Genomic DNA, 14117 nt, shown 5'->3' with positions numbered 1-14117 from the left:
AGCCAGATTTGTAATCTTCACCTCCTCCTGAAGCTCCCAATGCCCTTATGTGACACAAGTGCTGATGTCAGGCGATGCTGTTATCTGACTCTGTACTCTTATCTCGTTGCATGCTTTCCGTCTTCCCAGACAGCACACGAATCCATGCATGATAAATGCAGTTGCATATGAGCAAGGTAAACGGAATCTAGGTTAGATTGCATGGTTTTAGACAGGCATGCGAGGGCAGCAGCAAAGCACGGAACAAACGCGCAAGTGGTGAAAAGTGCCTCGCCGCAAAAGGTCCGCCACAGTGTTAACACCACAATGAAAGAAGGAATGCCAGAAACAACAAGAGATAAATTCTGTGCAGACATCGCAGGCGCACTTGCATCACACAGGTGAAAAAGGAATGCCTCTGACAAACAATATGGAATGCATTTCAGTTTCACGGCAACGTGGCATTGAATGCTGCACAAGAAATGGCAGTAACACTTTTTTTTCAAGAAAGATATCAAAACAATAAATTTTTCACAGCTGATAAAAGCAGGTGCTGTCATATGAAACATGTACCACAGAAGCAATAGGTACAAAGTTAGATCAATAAGTGCTAAAAAAGAGATGATGCTAAAGAGTTTACTCTGTCTTTTTTAGAGCAATATGTTCGGACAATCACGCACAGGCAACATCAGGCGGCTGGAGTAACACGATCATTCAGCTGGCATTCATGCTCAGCCACGATTTCATGAAACTAACTTGCTTTCTTATTTGTTTACACTTGGTAAACGTTTGGTAAACGACGGTGAGAGTGAGTGCTTGGTACCGAGACTGTGAAACACACTGGAAACACTGCAGGCTGTTACCATCAAAAGGAATAATGAATACGGCCGTTGCACTAAATGAGAATGGTGATGTGGGTGAGTTGGTTGACGTACATTCTACAGAACCTGCAGTGCAAGCACGCAAGTGCTGATAAAAAGGAGCCACCATGGGCACAAAAAGAAATCTAAAGCCAGCTTTCAACGCAGCTGAACAAAACAGCCTTAAATGCAAAATCCTGGTGCAATATTTATGTTCAGCAATATCAGCTGTTTGAGATAATTTGATGCATGACACGTGCCGCAGTCTTCATTAAGGCTGCATTTAACTATACATCAAGCAAATATTTAAGGAATACATATGCCTGCACATGCACACTAATTTACTGCGGGAAATATCCGACTGTGACAGAGCTATTAAAATGTCAAACAATGTCTTATTTGGCAAAAACAGGCTTTTTAAGCGTACAACATTAACGAAAAACACAGTTATTCAAACAAAGATGTGGCGGGTACGTAACGTTCTACACCATAATATAAATTGAAAACGGGAAAAAACATTTCCCCCTGTTATTTAAATCGCAGCTAGCTTCTGAAGCAGCAAGCCTTGATACACGTCGGCTTACATTTTCAATTACGCTCTTTCTCTACAAAGTCTTACAGGCAGCACGCTTTTTAGACCTTATGATGATAAAGTTTCGTGTGCGATGTGTCTCGTGTCTCTAATTTTCAGTTCTTCGCGACGCACACAAGACCGATATCAACCTGGCACTGAATGTACAGATATTCTGGCACACTACGCTAAATGAATGAGTAGACCGCGCACACTTACGCGCCGAAGCTTGAATGAATGGGCGCGACCGGCGCGGTTACGGAAGCAAAACACACTCGACTCGAATGATAAAAATAAATAAAGGCAAGCACTGGAAATGTCCACGCGGGCTAACCGAGCAGCGTTTCGTATCTTTCCACGCAAGGCCGAGCCACAGATCGATTCGCACGCTAATAGGACGAATCGACAAATTAGCCAGGAGCGCACCGCGTACGGTGAACACGCGTCGGTGACCGACACAGCGCCGCAACGACAAATGAATGACCACCATATCGACGAGCGAGCCGCGATTTGAGGGCCACTCCGGAGGAGCCCGATTCGTGGACTCCACGTGAAACGGGCCAAGAACCGCACGCTTTTACCTAGGCTCTTTTTCCAGCGCCGGGCTTGAGATCGCACAGGGGCCAGTCAGACTCGCGCCGTGGCTCTACCGACTCGCACGGCCGCCGTGCGAACTGTCCGAGGCGACGATGTCGTCTCTTCAAACTAGCCGCAGCTGCTGTCGGCTTCCGTCGGCGTGACACATGAGCGCGCAGCGAGTCCGCTCCCCAGTCGTCATCACAAGCTGCAAAAGCGCCGCGAAATTGCCCAACACATGCGTGCGAAACCAGCGAAACCGAGAAACTGTAAAGAGCGGCGAAACGAGAGTGACGAGAGCAACGGAAGCTCGCCACTGGCGGCACCTTTGTTCGATTGCGGACAATACGTTTGCGTACCTTTAAGTTTAGGCACGCTGCGGCACTGCTTTACTATTTACTTCGACTTATACGTACGCCCAGTTGGTCTTATTTATCCAATACATTAATAACATTTGTAGTAACATATATCCATTAGTCTTATAACACGAGCCGCTTCGAGATTTTGCAAAAACGCGCATTACCTCGCTTTCGAACGCCACATCCGGCGTTCGAAAGCGACTACTCGAGCGAGCTCTGGCCGACTTCCTGTCGTCTGCCGTCGTGCGCACGGTCCTGCAAGCGGCAACATGTTACTGCGTACTGTTTACTTTCGCTTGCGGCCCTCGACAATCGTACGTTTTCCACTGCTTGTTCCATTTGTCGCCTCATTTCGACTTCGTACGTCTGATCAGCCACTGAGAACACTCGCTTTGTTGCAATTTTCTAGCGCCTATCGCTTCTCCGCGATCGTGCTGCCCAGATCTCCATGCGCGAGGCGGTGCAATCTACGAAATCCCTGCTTAGTATTTTAATAACGAGTGCTGCACATTATTTTACCGTACTTTCCTACATATGAGCGGGTCTCATTGTTTGATCACTGATTTCTCCCATTCTGTATTGTGTAATGTCCCAAAAAACGCAGCTTGTAGACGGAACTCGGGGGAGCTAGGGGCATTCGTTCGTACCTCAAAGTTTTGTTGTTATGCGTGCGGATGACGTATCCGGTTGTAACAAACTTGGGTACATTACATCGAATTACGTCTTATATCGAATTATTGCAAATGTATATCGATGAGTGTATGACGGATGACTCTTGGGCAAGTTGTTTCGAGGAATGAAAAGCGTCGCACTGTAGCTAGGTGCCTGGCAGGAGAAGCAGCACGTGCCTAGTATTGCTTTAACTGAGATGAGTACGTGTGCATCTGCAGCGGCGCCTATGGCAACCGATGAGCACACACTCGGACGGGTGCATCCGGAGGGCGAACGAAGACATCGAGACTCAACGGGCACGATTGCTCTACCAGAGTCGCAAGCGTGGCATGCTCGAGAATGACCTGATCCTCAGGTCTGTATATTACGCTCATTGCTTTCATACACCCCATGCCATGAAAAATTTCATGCAGTGACCGTCGGGGAATTTATCCATCGTCGTCCATCTGCATTGTCATGCGCAACTCTTTCTGGTCTATGCTGCCCCTAAAGAAGAGAGAAACCATCATTTTCAAGCCACATAAGCTGTGCTTGGCCCATGTGTATGTTTAGGAATATGTTAAGCCAGTGCATGCTAAGGCTTGCTTAGCCAAAGTATAAGTCGGCATGATCTTTCATAATCAGCCAAGTGTCAACAGCTCTTTTTTTCAAACTGAGGAAAGGAGATTCGGAAGATTGCTTGAAACTGCAGGAGATACAAGCTAAGTCTCTTAATCACCTAACAGAATTCACGTCTAAATGCATCTCGCATCACATGTGTTGCTTTGAGTATCGAATACTTAAGTGTGGCTTGAATGTCTTTCATCTCTTCTAGCACATTTGCAGCCAAGCACCTGGCCTCGTTCAGCGCCGAGCAGCTTCAGCAGTATGACAGGCTCATCAATCTGCCTTCAAACGACTGGGACATCTACTACTGGGCAACAGGTGAGGCCTCAGTAAGGTTCAGAGCTGGGCTAGTTGGTGACTGCAGATCATTATATTGTATGGTGAAGTAGCGCACTTTTGACGAGGACAAAGGGGACAAGAAAGACGCGACACTGTATAACAGAAGAAAACGATGAGTTAGAGTTTGTGAATAAGTGCGGTGTGTCGGTTTATGCTTTTCTTGAATTGTTAACCTTTTACCCTAGGTCGACATTTGTGATGTGGAACAATGGTACGTGCCGACAGAAATCCGGCATTTCGGCAAACCAGAACACAGCGATTTCCATGTGCATCGCCATATTTGCATCGCGCGTCGCGCCATCTATCGCACACGCGACGAAACAGCATGCGCGGGCTGCCACGCCAGCAGATGCTACAAAGAGCAAACGTGAAACTTCCGAAACTCAGCCCGTGGGAGAGCGTGTTTCGCGTCTTTTCTAGCCTGGAAATTTTCGCTTATTTTATTGGAACATCAAGAACATCTTCCTCATGCAAGTCCACAATGTATACAGTACGTGCTGAGTGGGCTGCGGAAGCAACCTCGTCAGATACGTACGCTGTTACATTTGTAAAAAAAACGTTCTCGCTGTAGTACGCGTGAATCGTAATTACAGTGCAGCTCGCGAAAGAGTGAAACGATGTTTTGTTGCCCCATATTACAAGTTGTGCACAAAGTTTTGTGAAAGCTCACCATTTCAGCATGCATCGCGTAATAATTAGAGTACGCTTTACGGGTAGTTTCGCGGAACGTAATTTTTGTTTCACGGGCGCTCTTACAAAAATGCGTCTTGCTCACAAAAGCGTGCTATCAGAGAGTATAACCTGAATTACCGTTCAGCGATCCCTTTTGGAAGCGACCTGCGCTATTTTATTCTTGTAACAATGGTGCTTTACAAGCGAAACTGTGCTACTCTTAGTTAAGCCGGTTAGCTACGCCTGCGACGTAAAGGACACTGGCGCGAGTACTGTTTACTTATGTGCCAATATATGTATTATGTGCAGCTGGATGCCTCGTGTACAAATAAATTTGGGGACATCAAACACTGAAATGAAAGCACGAAATTCTGGCCAGCTGTTGAGGAGCACCGTGCCATTTATTGCCTTTTGAAGACAAAATCTCGAAGGCGTGAATGTCATCAAAAGCCCTAAAGCTTAATACTACGTTGAAAGTGGCAAAGCATGCTGATTGCTTGTGCTTAAAAGCACTACCTTGCACTAGATTTTCGTCAAAGGAAACGCTCAAAGGTATGAAGCGCACGCTCACACAAAGCCCGCGCCTGCCTTCAACCCAGCTGCGTGTCACGCAAATTAGGTTCGCAAAATAAAATATGTGGGCATCACACTGCAGAATACACGCTGTTAGTGTACTTACTCGCGCATTTTCACTCGGCTCCTAGTTTTTTTTTTTTTTTTTTTTGCTTGAATCACGGTTATCCACTCGCGGCGAAGCTGAAAACACCGCACTGGCACTATTTCCGTGGCGCGTCGTAATCGTCGCAGACAACGCTAATATCCTCTTGTTGCGCTGCTTGTTTTGGCATCCAAAGACGACGCAGTAGTGCCCAGACGCGCTCTTATACGCTGAAGCGGCGTGAACGGGTACCTTTTGGCACTTTAAAGCCTCAGAACTGCAGCTTGCCCTGTTTACTTGGTGCAGCCCGCGCGCGCCTTGGCAGCCCCGGTCAGCCCGGCATCTTGGTGCGAGAGTATCCGCTCGGCTCGCCAGCAGCCTGGGTGCGAGACAGGCGTGCTGTGGTGTATAGGCTGGGAAGTTTTGAGCACAATTTTTTTTAGCTAGAATGGACAAGGCAATAGATTTGAACCTTAAAGGACTTGCAATCAAGGTGTTTCGTTTTGTTGATGATTTTTTGGCATTTGTTGAACCGGGTGGTTTGAGAAAAAAAAGAGCAGCAGAAGTTTTGAAAGTCTTTAGGAACAATAGTCAAAGAGTTGGGATCTGGGCCAGTAGTTGAAAAAAGCCAGCAAAAGAACGGGACACGAGAAAGAGGCAGACGCAAACACTGCTGCGGTGTTTGCGTCTGCCTCTTTCTCGTGTCCCGTTCTTTTGCTGGCTTTCTTCAAGGAACAATAGTCAGGGGGCTGGATTTCACTGTTGAACTACCAAATAATGACAAACTGCAGTTTTTGGGTGTTGAAATAGCTGCCACAGCTGGACATGTCTGGTGGTCATACAATCAACGAACGGAAAAACCATTACTTAGCTTTAGTTCGGCACATTCTAAGGTCGTAAAGAGTGGCATATCATTTTCATGTCCGAGAGCAGCCCTGACCAAGACATGCCCAGAGAAGATCAACGAAAGCTTTGGCCAACAAATTATCAAGCTAAAAAATGCGGGATACGGAAAACACATGCTGTGTAGATCAGCCTACAAGCTAATTAGTTACGTACGCGGTAACTTTCATAATGAAAAAACAACAGAAAGAAAGATAGTGTCAATATCATACACCCAAGATTGCACATAACTTAAAAAGCGTAGGCAACAGGTATTGTCTAGAAGTAGTTTTTTCGGCACCCAACAAGCTTGGTAAAATATGTGCAGGATTAGACTGTAAAGTTTCCACAGCAGCAAAAGCTAATGCCAATGTTGAAGGATAAATCATACAACACAGTTTGTTAACTGTAAATTATCCGTTGTATATTGTTTGCCCTTATCGTGTGGAAAAGTATACATCGGCCAGACGGGTCGTTGTCTGAACACCAGGCTGTTGGAGCATAAGAGGTCATTAGGGGCAAACAATTATTTCCATGTAAAGCGACACTGTTCTCACTGTGGATGCTGGCCAATATTCGAAGACACCACCGTGGTTTTCCATCATGGGAACCAATTAACCGGGGAAATAGTACAAGCATTTCACATTAACAAAGGAAAGACGACTGCATTAGTCAATCATCGGTTTCATTGTGTCATCGGGAAGTCACTTTTCTGAAAGGACTGTAGTCTTAAATATTAAATTGAAGCTGTAGTGTTGGCATCTGTCACACTGTCCTTCATGTTACCTATTTCCACTTCCGTTTGAAACGCATGTAAGCTTCTATACCAGTATATCTTATCTTGCTGTTACCCTTAACTGTTTATTTCTTTCATTTTTTAAAGTCTCTAAGCTACACAAGCCTTGTGCTATCGCTTGAGTGTGCACAAAATTTGTGCTTTGATATTGAATGCATTCACTGTTAATTCATTTCTGTGTCGCTCGGGGGTGCGTGGGCGCATGTAGTATATATATGTGAAGTATCTTGTGAAATAAATTTAGTTGCGAGTGTCGTGTCTTTCTTGTCCCTTTCAAAAGTGCACTACTTCACCATGAGGTGCGGCCTCACACCGTTAGGATATGGTGCGAATGATTAGACTAGGCGCCGTCGTGTTCTTCAATGTTTTATTTTTGATGCACCGTTTCGATTCACTGACACACTGTGAGCAGTTTATCTCATCATTCGTGTTGCTCTGCTATCCTACACTGCAGCGCATCATCTGCAGGGCGAGCCGCTAGAAGTGGTTTATGAAAGTAACATTTTTAACAGCCAAGCTGTTCTAGCTCGGTGTAAATTGTCGTGACCCAAAATCATCATCATTATGAACTGACACGTGCTCTCTTCCTCTTCGTCCTCTTCTTCATTTTCTGCTTCGCTCCCAGAGCACGTGCGCCGATTTTTCCGGCGAAGCACAAAGCAAAGGAGAGATGTGAGGGTGAGGAGGACGAGGGAAAAAAGAGAAATAAACAGAGAGACAGAAAGAAGGATATAAAGAAAAAAACGTTGGCGAAGAAAATTCCTCATGAGGTGGCGGGGTTTGGACATGTGTACCCACGATCAGAAGGCGAGCGTATTAACCACTCGGCTATCCAGGCACGCTGACAGAACATAACATAGTATCATATAGCAAGGGGGTAGAAAAGGGAAGAGATGGCGAGGATGAAAGGTGTGAGGATGAGGAGGACAGGAGAGAGTAAAGCATAGCACAGAAGCAATGAGAAAGAGAGAAAAAAAATATGGAAAGAAAGAGGAAGCAGGCGAGAAATAGAGAGAGTGAGACAAGCATAGGAAATAAATAAATAAATAAATGAAGACAAAAAAGACAGAAGAAAGGAGAGAGAAAGTGCTTGAAGCGTGCGATAAATCCCTGTAACTCCACTTGTACTTGACGGATTCTAAAAATTTTGCAGCGTGTAATTCATAAAGCGTCATGCGCTAATAGTGAGACTATTCCTTTATAACTCAGAAAAGTGTTGCAGGGCCCCTTTAAAGTAACTTAGCTTCTTTGGAAAGCTTTGGAACAGATAGAAAAGAAAAGCTTTCTGGTCTCTTAATGTAACCCAAGCTCAACATCACTCTAGTCCCTGTAATAAATAATAAGTGAGCTAACCAGAAAGCTAGGCAACGGCATGAATTATATGGCACAAAAATTTTTAGAATCCGTCAAGTACGAGTGGAGTTACAGGGATTTTTAGAAAGAAAAGACAGGACACTGATTAAGAAGATGTCAAGGTGACACCTTCTTCGTCAGCGTCCTGTCTTTTCTTTTCTACAATGCCATTACATCCTGACCAGACGAAATTTCGTCCAATTCTTTATTTCGGTTACAGGGATTTATCGCACGCTTCAAGCGCTTTCTCTCAAATTAATGTAATTGGCATTGTTTTTGTGGAGCACCAAGCAAGTTCCACTTTTGAAAAAAAATTCATCCTTTGTAGCTCACTTTCTAGTAAAATTGTGCATTAAGATAGCCTGAGCGTTAAACACTGAAGCTGTTCTTAGTCGAGGCATTCCTGTCTGTTGGCGTAGCGCTGGTCGTGGGGTCTTGCGCCGTGGCGAGAGTGGGACTCGGTAGGAGAGGAATGGCTGTGCTGCTCCAATGTGGGTGAGGGCGAGGCTTGGTGGAAAGGGTGAGCCAATGAGAGGCACACAAATATGAGGGAGGGTGATCCTAATGAAGGGGGCATCAGCTCCACTGTTCACGAAGTGGAGCTGGCCGCGTTTTACAGCGAAAGCTGTTATGAGATCATTTCATCGGCCGTTTTTGGCGCCGTAGTTGTCTGCCGCCGCCGCCGGTGTCCGTAACCAGTATCGCTCGAAATAAGAAAAAAAACGAAATAAGAAAAAAATTCCAGGATGGAACAAGGTTCGAACCTGGGCCCTCTGCGTGGGAGCCCAGTATTCAACCTCTGAGCCATGCCGGTGCTTTAAACTGCTTTGCAAAAGGTCCTATACAGGCTTCATGTCGGGAAGGAACCACATTAGCATATGCAATATAGCGTGGTAGAAGAGTAAAATAAGCGCCAAGCGTCGCACAACGAGAATTCTGTAACAAGGCGTCGCACAATGCGAATTGCGCAACGAGTAGGTTGTTGAATGCTTCCAACCCATTACAAAGGACTCTGCCATAATTCTTCATCGTCATCAGGCACAGCATCAACAAAGTGCGCATAATGCCTTACATGGGTTTAGCAGGTACCAACGCTCTCCGTAGAATGACGAAAAATTGCACAGTGCCTGCTGCCCTACTTCTCAAAAATTACAATGATTTATAGCGTAGTGGGTTCCTCGCAAGTGCACTTGTATTGGTTGCCAAGGAAGCCCATAAGCGCATGATCCACTTCCTCGGGGTCTCAGTAAAATTACAATGATTTATAGCGTAGTGGGTTCCTCGCAAGTGCACTAGTATTGGTTGCCAAGGAAGCCCGTAAGCGCATGATCCATTTCCTCGGGGTCTCAGTAAAGTTCTTCGTCCCCCCTCCTGGTCTCTCTCCCATGGCAACATATGTTATACAGCATGACGGGAGAGGAAAATAGCGACCGGGCGTCACCCAATGCAAATTACATAACTGGTGGGCCGTTTAAAGATTCCAACCCATTACAAAGGGCTGAGCCATAAGTCTTCATCATCATCAGTCGTCGCGTCAACAAAGTGCACATAATGCCTTACAGACGTGTAGCTGGTGCTTCGCTTCTCCGCAGAATGACGAATAATGGCTTAGTAGGTGCTTCCCAACTTCACAAAAATTGTGATTTATGACGTAGTGGGTACCTTTCTAGTGTACTTGTATTGTAGCCCCAAGAGAGCTTAACGAGCTCTAGAAACGCCGCTCTTCCAGCTTTCGCTGTGACTGTGCTGCGGTTTCAGCGCAGGCCTGGCGTTTTTTTTTTGTCGCGGCAGCTTACAAGCTCTAGTCATCACGGTGGCACTGTTGTCAGTGTTCATAGTAATGCCTTAGTTACCCAGTGGAAAGATCTGCTAGATTACGGTAAAGCAGCTCTAAACGCACTCTGTTTGCGGGGGATTGAGCTTGAGCTGCTTCGCCGTAATCTGTAGCAGATCTTTTGATTGGATTCGCTTTTTGATGTGTGCGCAGGCGTGCTTGTGGCGTACTGAGTGTATATTTTCCTCACTTTTTCGTAATAAACCAGTTGGTAGTGACTGCTCGTCCCATCTTCCTGTCTCTCTTGTCCCGTCATTATTAGTGCTCTGCTTTGATTTTAAGTCCATGATCCATCTCGCCCAGCAAAGCATCTATTTAGATTAGCTCCCCTATGTCTTGCACAAGTCTTAACTTGAAGCATTATTAATGTGCAGCCCAGCTTTCGCCTTCTTGTGTTACAAACGTGTAACACCTGTTGAACTTTTTTGTACAAACATTTTATAAAAAATAAAATATTTCATTCATCAAATTTTGGTGTGCATGTACAATTGCAGCTGTGAAATGAACGATTAGACTGTTTGTGAACTTTCACACTCACTTAATTGTTGACATTAGCAGAACTGCATGCATGACCGAGCTTTCGGTTGCCTCGCATAAAGGTGACATTTTGCTAAAGCCGTTATCTTTCATTTAAATGTGCCCCATTTCACGGGTGGCCCTGCCATTCTTCAGCATGCGTGGATAAGTTTGTTGCCTGCGTCCTTTTTCACCACAGTATGGCCTTTAAGTTGCTAGTCAATCGTTGTTTGTGTTGTTCTGTTCTCTTGCCTTGTGCCTCTGTTTGCATGTCTAACTTTTTCTACTATGAATTCCTGCCGACTAGTCTGTCAACTTTCTGTCATTGAAAGCCACAGTGCTCATGTGGTGTCCATTTCATCATCATACGTCGTCTTTTGCACCGTCTGGACATTGTAGTTCTTCACAATGCTTTGCTCTCTTTTTTTTTTTTCTGTAGGAGCCAAGGATACTCCGACAGAATTTGAGAACGAAGTCATGTCACTGCTGCGACAGCACGTGCGCAATGACTGAGCGTGAGCAGCGATTCAAGCAGCCTGACATCTCGTAGCCAAATAAGAAGTGACTACAACATCCCAGTGTGCTTTGAGGTTGTCCAACAGTTGAGGCTTTAAAAAAAGGGCCCGGTGCACTTAGCTTGTCTAGTCTACGTTGCTTCACTTTGACTTTCGGCCTTTGTCCTAAACAACAGTGCTTCACCTGACTGACAACAACTAGGTGAAACAGTGTGAATCCCACATTCTGTAGAACCGCAGATTAAATTTTCCTGGCACATCTCTTTTGCCATTCTGTTTCCTTATGCATGCAAATGAACATATTTTTGTGCATTTGCAGCATCACTGAATAAGCTAAATACTACTGTAAATGTCTTTCCTAGAATGGCAGTCGGATGTCCCATTTAGTGCGGGCAGATTAGTGCATAATGAATTACTTGTAATCAGTCACACTATTTAGCAGTTTTATGCTTTATGATTTCATAATTTTTATAGGTGCTTACGGATTGAAACTCGACACCAAAACTTTTAGTAACATAACAACTGGTATGTGCAATTGCTCGTGATAAGCATGTCAAGCCGCAATTCGAATCTGGTCGTGAGAGGTAAAGTTGGCTCTGATGCAAGTGATCGAGTTGGCATCAGGCCGGCATGAAATGAAGATGGTGGAAGCGAAAGTACGTGCATTACTGAGCCCCAAATTGCTGTGTTTCAAACCGTGAGCACTGTACATGATAATGGCTTGTGTAATTCAATTTCTTCAGTAACCAGTTACATGTAATCGGTTACTTTATTGATGACGCAAAGGGTGACAGGTGATGCAGCTTCGAGCACTTGAATTTGCTGGGAACTGGACAGCAGAGCACCTGCAGTCGTGCCGTACAATAGCCTCGTGGATGCAAATGTATAGCCATAAATCCGTGTGCATTGGGACTTGTTTTGTCATCTGAATGCTCCACCAGATGGCTGATGATATGAACTGGCAATGGTCATATTGAACATGGCAGGGGCGTAGGCAGAAATTTTTTTCCGGGGGGTGGGGGGGTGGGGCACCACCTTGATCTGAAGTGAGGTCTGGGCAGGCCGATGCAGTCGAGTGTCATTTTGTGCGCTGTGTGCCATGGCAAAAAAAGAAAAAAAATTGTAGGGGGGGGGGGGCACAGGCCCGGTGTGCACCCCCTGGCTACGCCACCGGACATGGATATGTTGGGAGGTCAGGTATGGAAGGTTTTTTTCCTACTTCTCACTTTCTTTGAGCCCCTGTTACTTGTGGTGCTGAAAATCACAGAAGGCAGAGACATGAGCATTAATGATAATTAAGAAACCACAACCTTGTGCACATGGTGTTAGTACATTACAACTCTGCCCTAACATCCAGCACTGAGATGGTTTACAGTGTTCGTGCTATAGTTTCACTGACACTGAAATTACAAGAAATGAAACCTAAAGTGAAAAGAACCTTATGGAACATTTACGTGAAGAAAATAAGGCTGCTGAGAATGCAGCGGAAGGTCTGTGCCTTTGCATTCTCTTGGCATTATTTGTGCTACAATTTTGAATGTTGGGAGGAAATGCGAATGAAATTTGCTACACTTTAGTAATTGCCTGATTACATCCCCTAGGCAGTAGTTTGTAAATGTAATCAGTCGCACATTTGACGGATTAATGTGATCGCATATGCTCTGCTGTTTTGCTACAATTTGCTTCCCAGTGTGCACACATGAAAGCTTGTAAAGCTTTTGAAGGTGAAGAGCCATCTTATGAGGTTCACTGAAGCAACACGAGGTCTTAATTGCAGAAGGAAAGATTTTGAATGATAATGTAAATATAGGGGTGTGCCAATATTCGAAATTTCGAATATTTTTTGAATAGTGTTTGCTATTCGATTCGATTCACACTGAAATTTTACTATTCCAACTATTCGAACTTCCCAAACATAAATGCAGTCAACGTCCGGTTGAAAGGGACCCCTTCAGATTTTCAATATGCTTCACCTCATCACACCCTGGTATTGCGGCAAAGCTACCTTTCAAACACCGCTAGAGTCGCAAATGTATTAACTCAAGAAAACGCTAGTTCCAACATGGAGATGAAAGATGTGGCAGAGGTGGGGGCTCAATTAATGCTGTTTCGGACTTGAAATTTGGGCAGGAAGTCCGAAAAATCGCAAGCCGAAGCTTTTTAGCTTCCAAAATTTCAGATGTTCTTATGTATTGACATCTAAGAAGCAGATTTGGAACTCCGGACTTGAAGGGAGTACACCCTTGTCCGCCACATCAGTTGGGCTTCTACAGAAGATGAGAGAAGAGAGGCTGAGGAAATGGCGTCTTTGCCTATCACGTGTAAAGTGTTGTCGGCAACACTTTGGTTGCACCAAATCATGTACATAAATACAATTCGGCCTCTACATTGCCTCATTCTTGATAAGAAAGACAACTATGAAATATGACCCCACCAGCGCTCCATCAACCTCGCGAAAAGAAACACTTAAATTTGATGTTGCCATCTCACAAGAACATACTTAGGGATTCTCTGCAACTTTTTACGTAATTTCACTTCGAATTATTCGAAAAATGTTTGAGAAATATTCGATTCGATTCGCACTCAATCTCTATTATTCGAATTCGCTTCGCACCCAAAATTTTGCTATTCGCACAACTATTTTGCAGCATAAAAGGGACAAGTTCCAGAGGGGTGACTCAGGTGCTTAAACCAACTCTTTCCCGCCCCATTTTTGAAATTATAAATACGCACACGTACAAACAAACGCTCGAACATACATGAGAAGATAGCCAGGCTGCCCCACACCCTTCCAAAAATAGATTTCCAGTTGCGCCCCAGCCGCCCTCTCAAGCGTTTTGAAATACTGGTTTCGGTTTCGTTTTTCGAAGACGTAAGCGGTTTTTGTGATGTCGACATCGTTGTGTGCGTGTTTATGTCGTTATGCCGG

The 14117-nt window shown here is 44.9% G+C and overlaps 2 protein-coding genes across 3 annotated transcripts in view; one reads left to right on the top strand and one right to left on the bottom strand.

Annotated features, from left to right (window-relative positions):
- LOC119383960 (ethanolamine kinase 1) overlaps positions 1-2126 on the bottom strand; it is a 57276-nt gene extending 55150 nt beyond the window's left edge. For both annotated transcript variants that reach the window (XR_007415213.1, XM_037652239.2), the window contains exon 1: positions 1992-2126. The gene's annotated coding sequence lies outside the window, so the exon portion shown is untranslated. The remainder of the gene's footprint in view (positions 1-1991) is intronic.
- Positions 2127-2530: 404 nt separating this feature from the next.
- Positions 2531-11448, top strand: LOC119383959 (succinate dehydrogenase assembly factor 2-A, mitochondrial-like). Its single transcript, XM_037652238.2, is given in 5 exon segments — positions 2531-2659; positions 3236-3372; positions 3832-3941; positions 11113-11183; positions 11185-11448. Coding segments are annotated over 5 exon segments (402 nt in total). The 5' UTR covers positions 2531-2614; the 3' UTR covers positions 11224-11448.
- Positions 11449-14117: the final 2669 nt, after the last annotated feature.

The sequence above is a fragment of the Rhipicephalus sanguineus genome, chromosome 2 (assembly GCF_013339695.2).
Source record: "Rhipicephalus sanguineus isolate Rsan-2018 chromosome 2, BIME_Rsan_1.4, whole genome shotgun sequence".
Lineage (NCBI taxonomy): Eukaryota > Metazoa > Arthropoda > Arachnida > Ixodida > Ixodidae > Rhipicephalus > Rhipicephalus sanguineus.
This window is presented reverse-complemented; position numbering and strand designations above follow the sequence as displayed.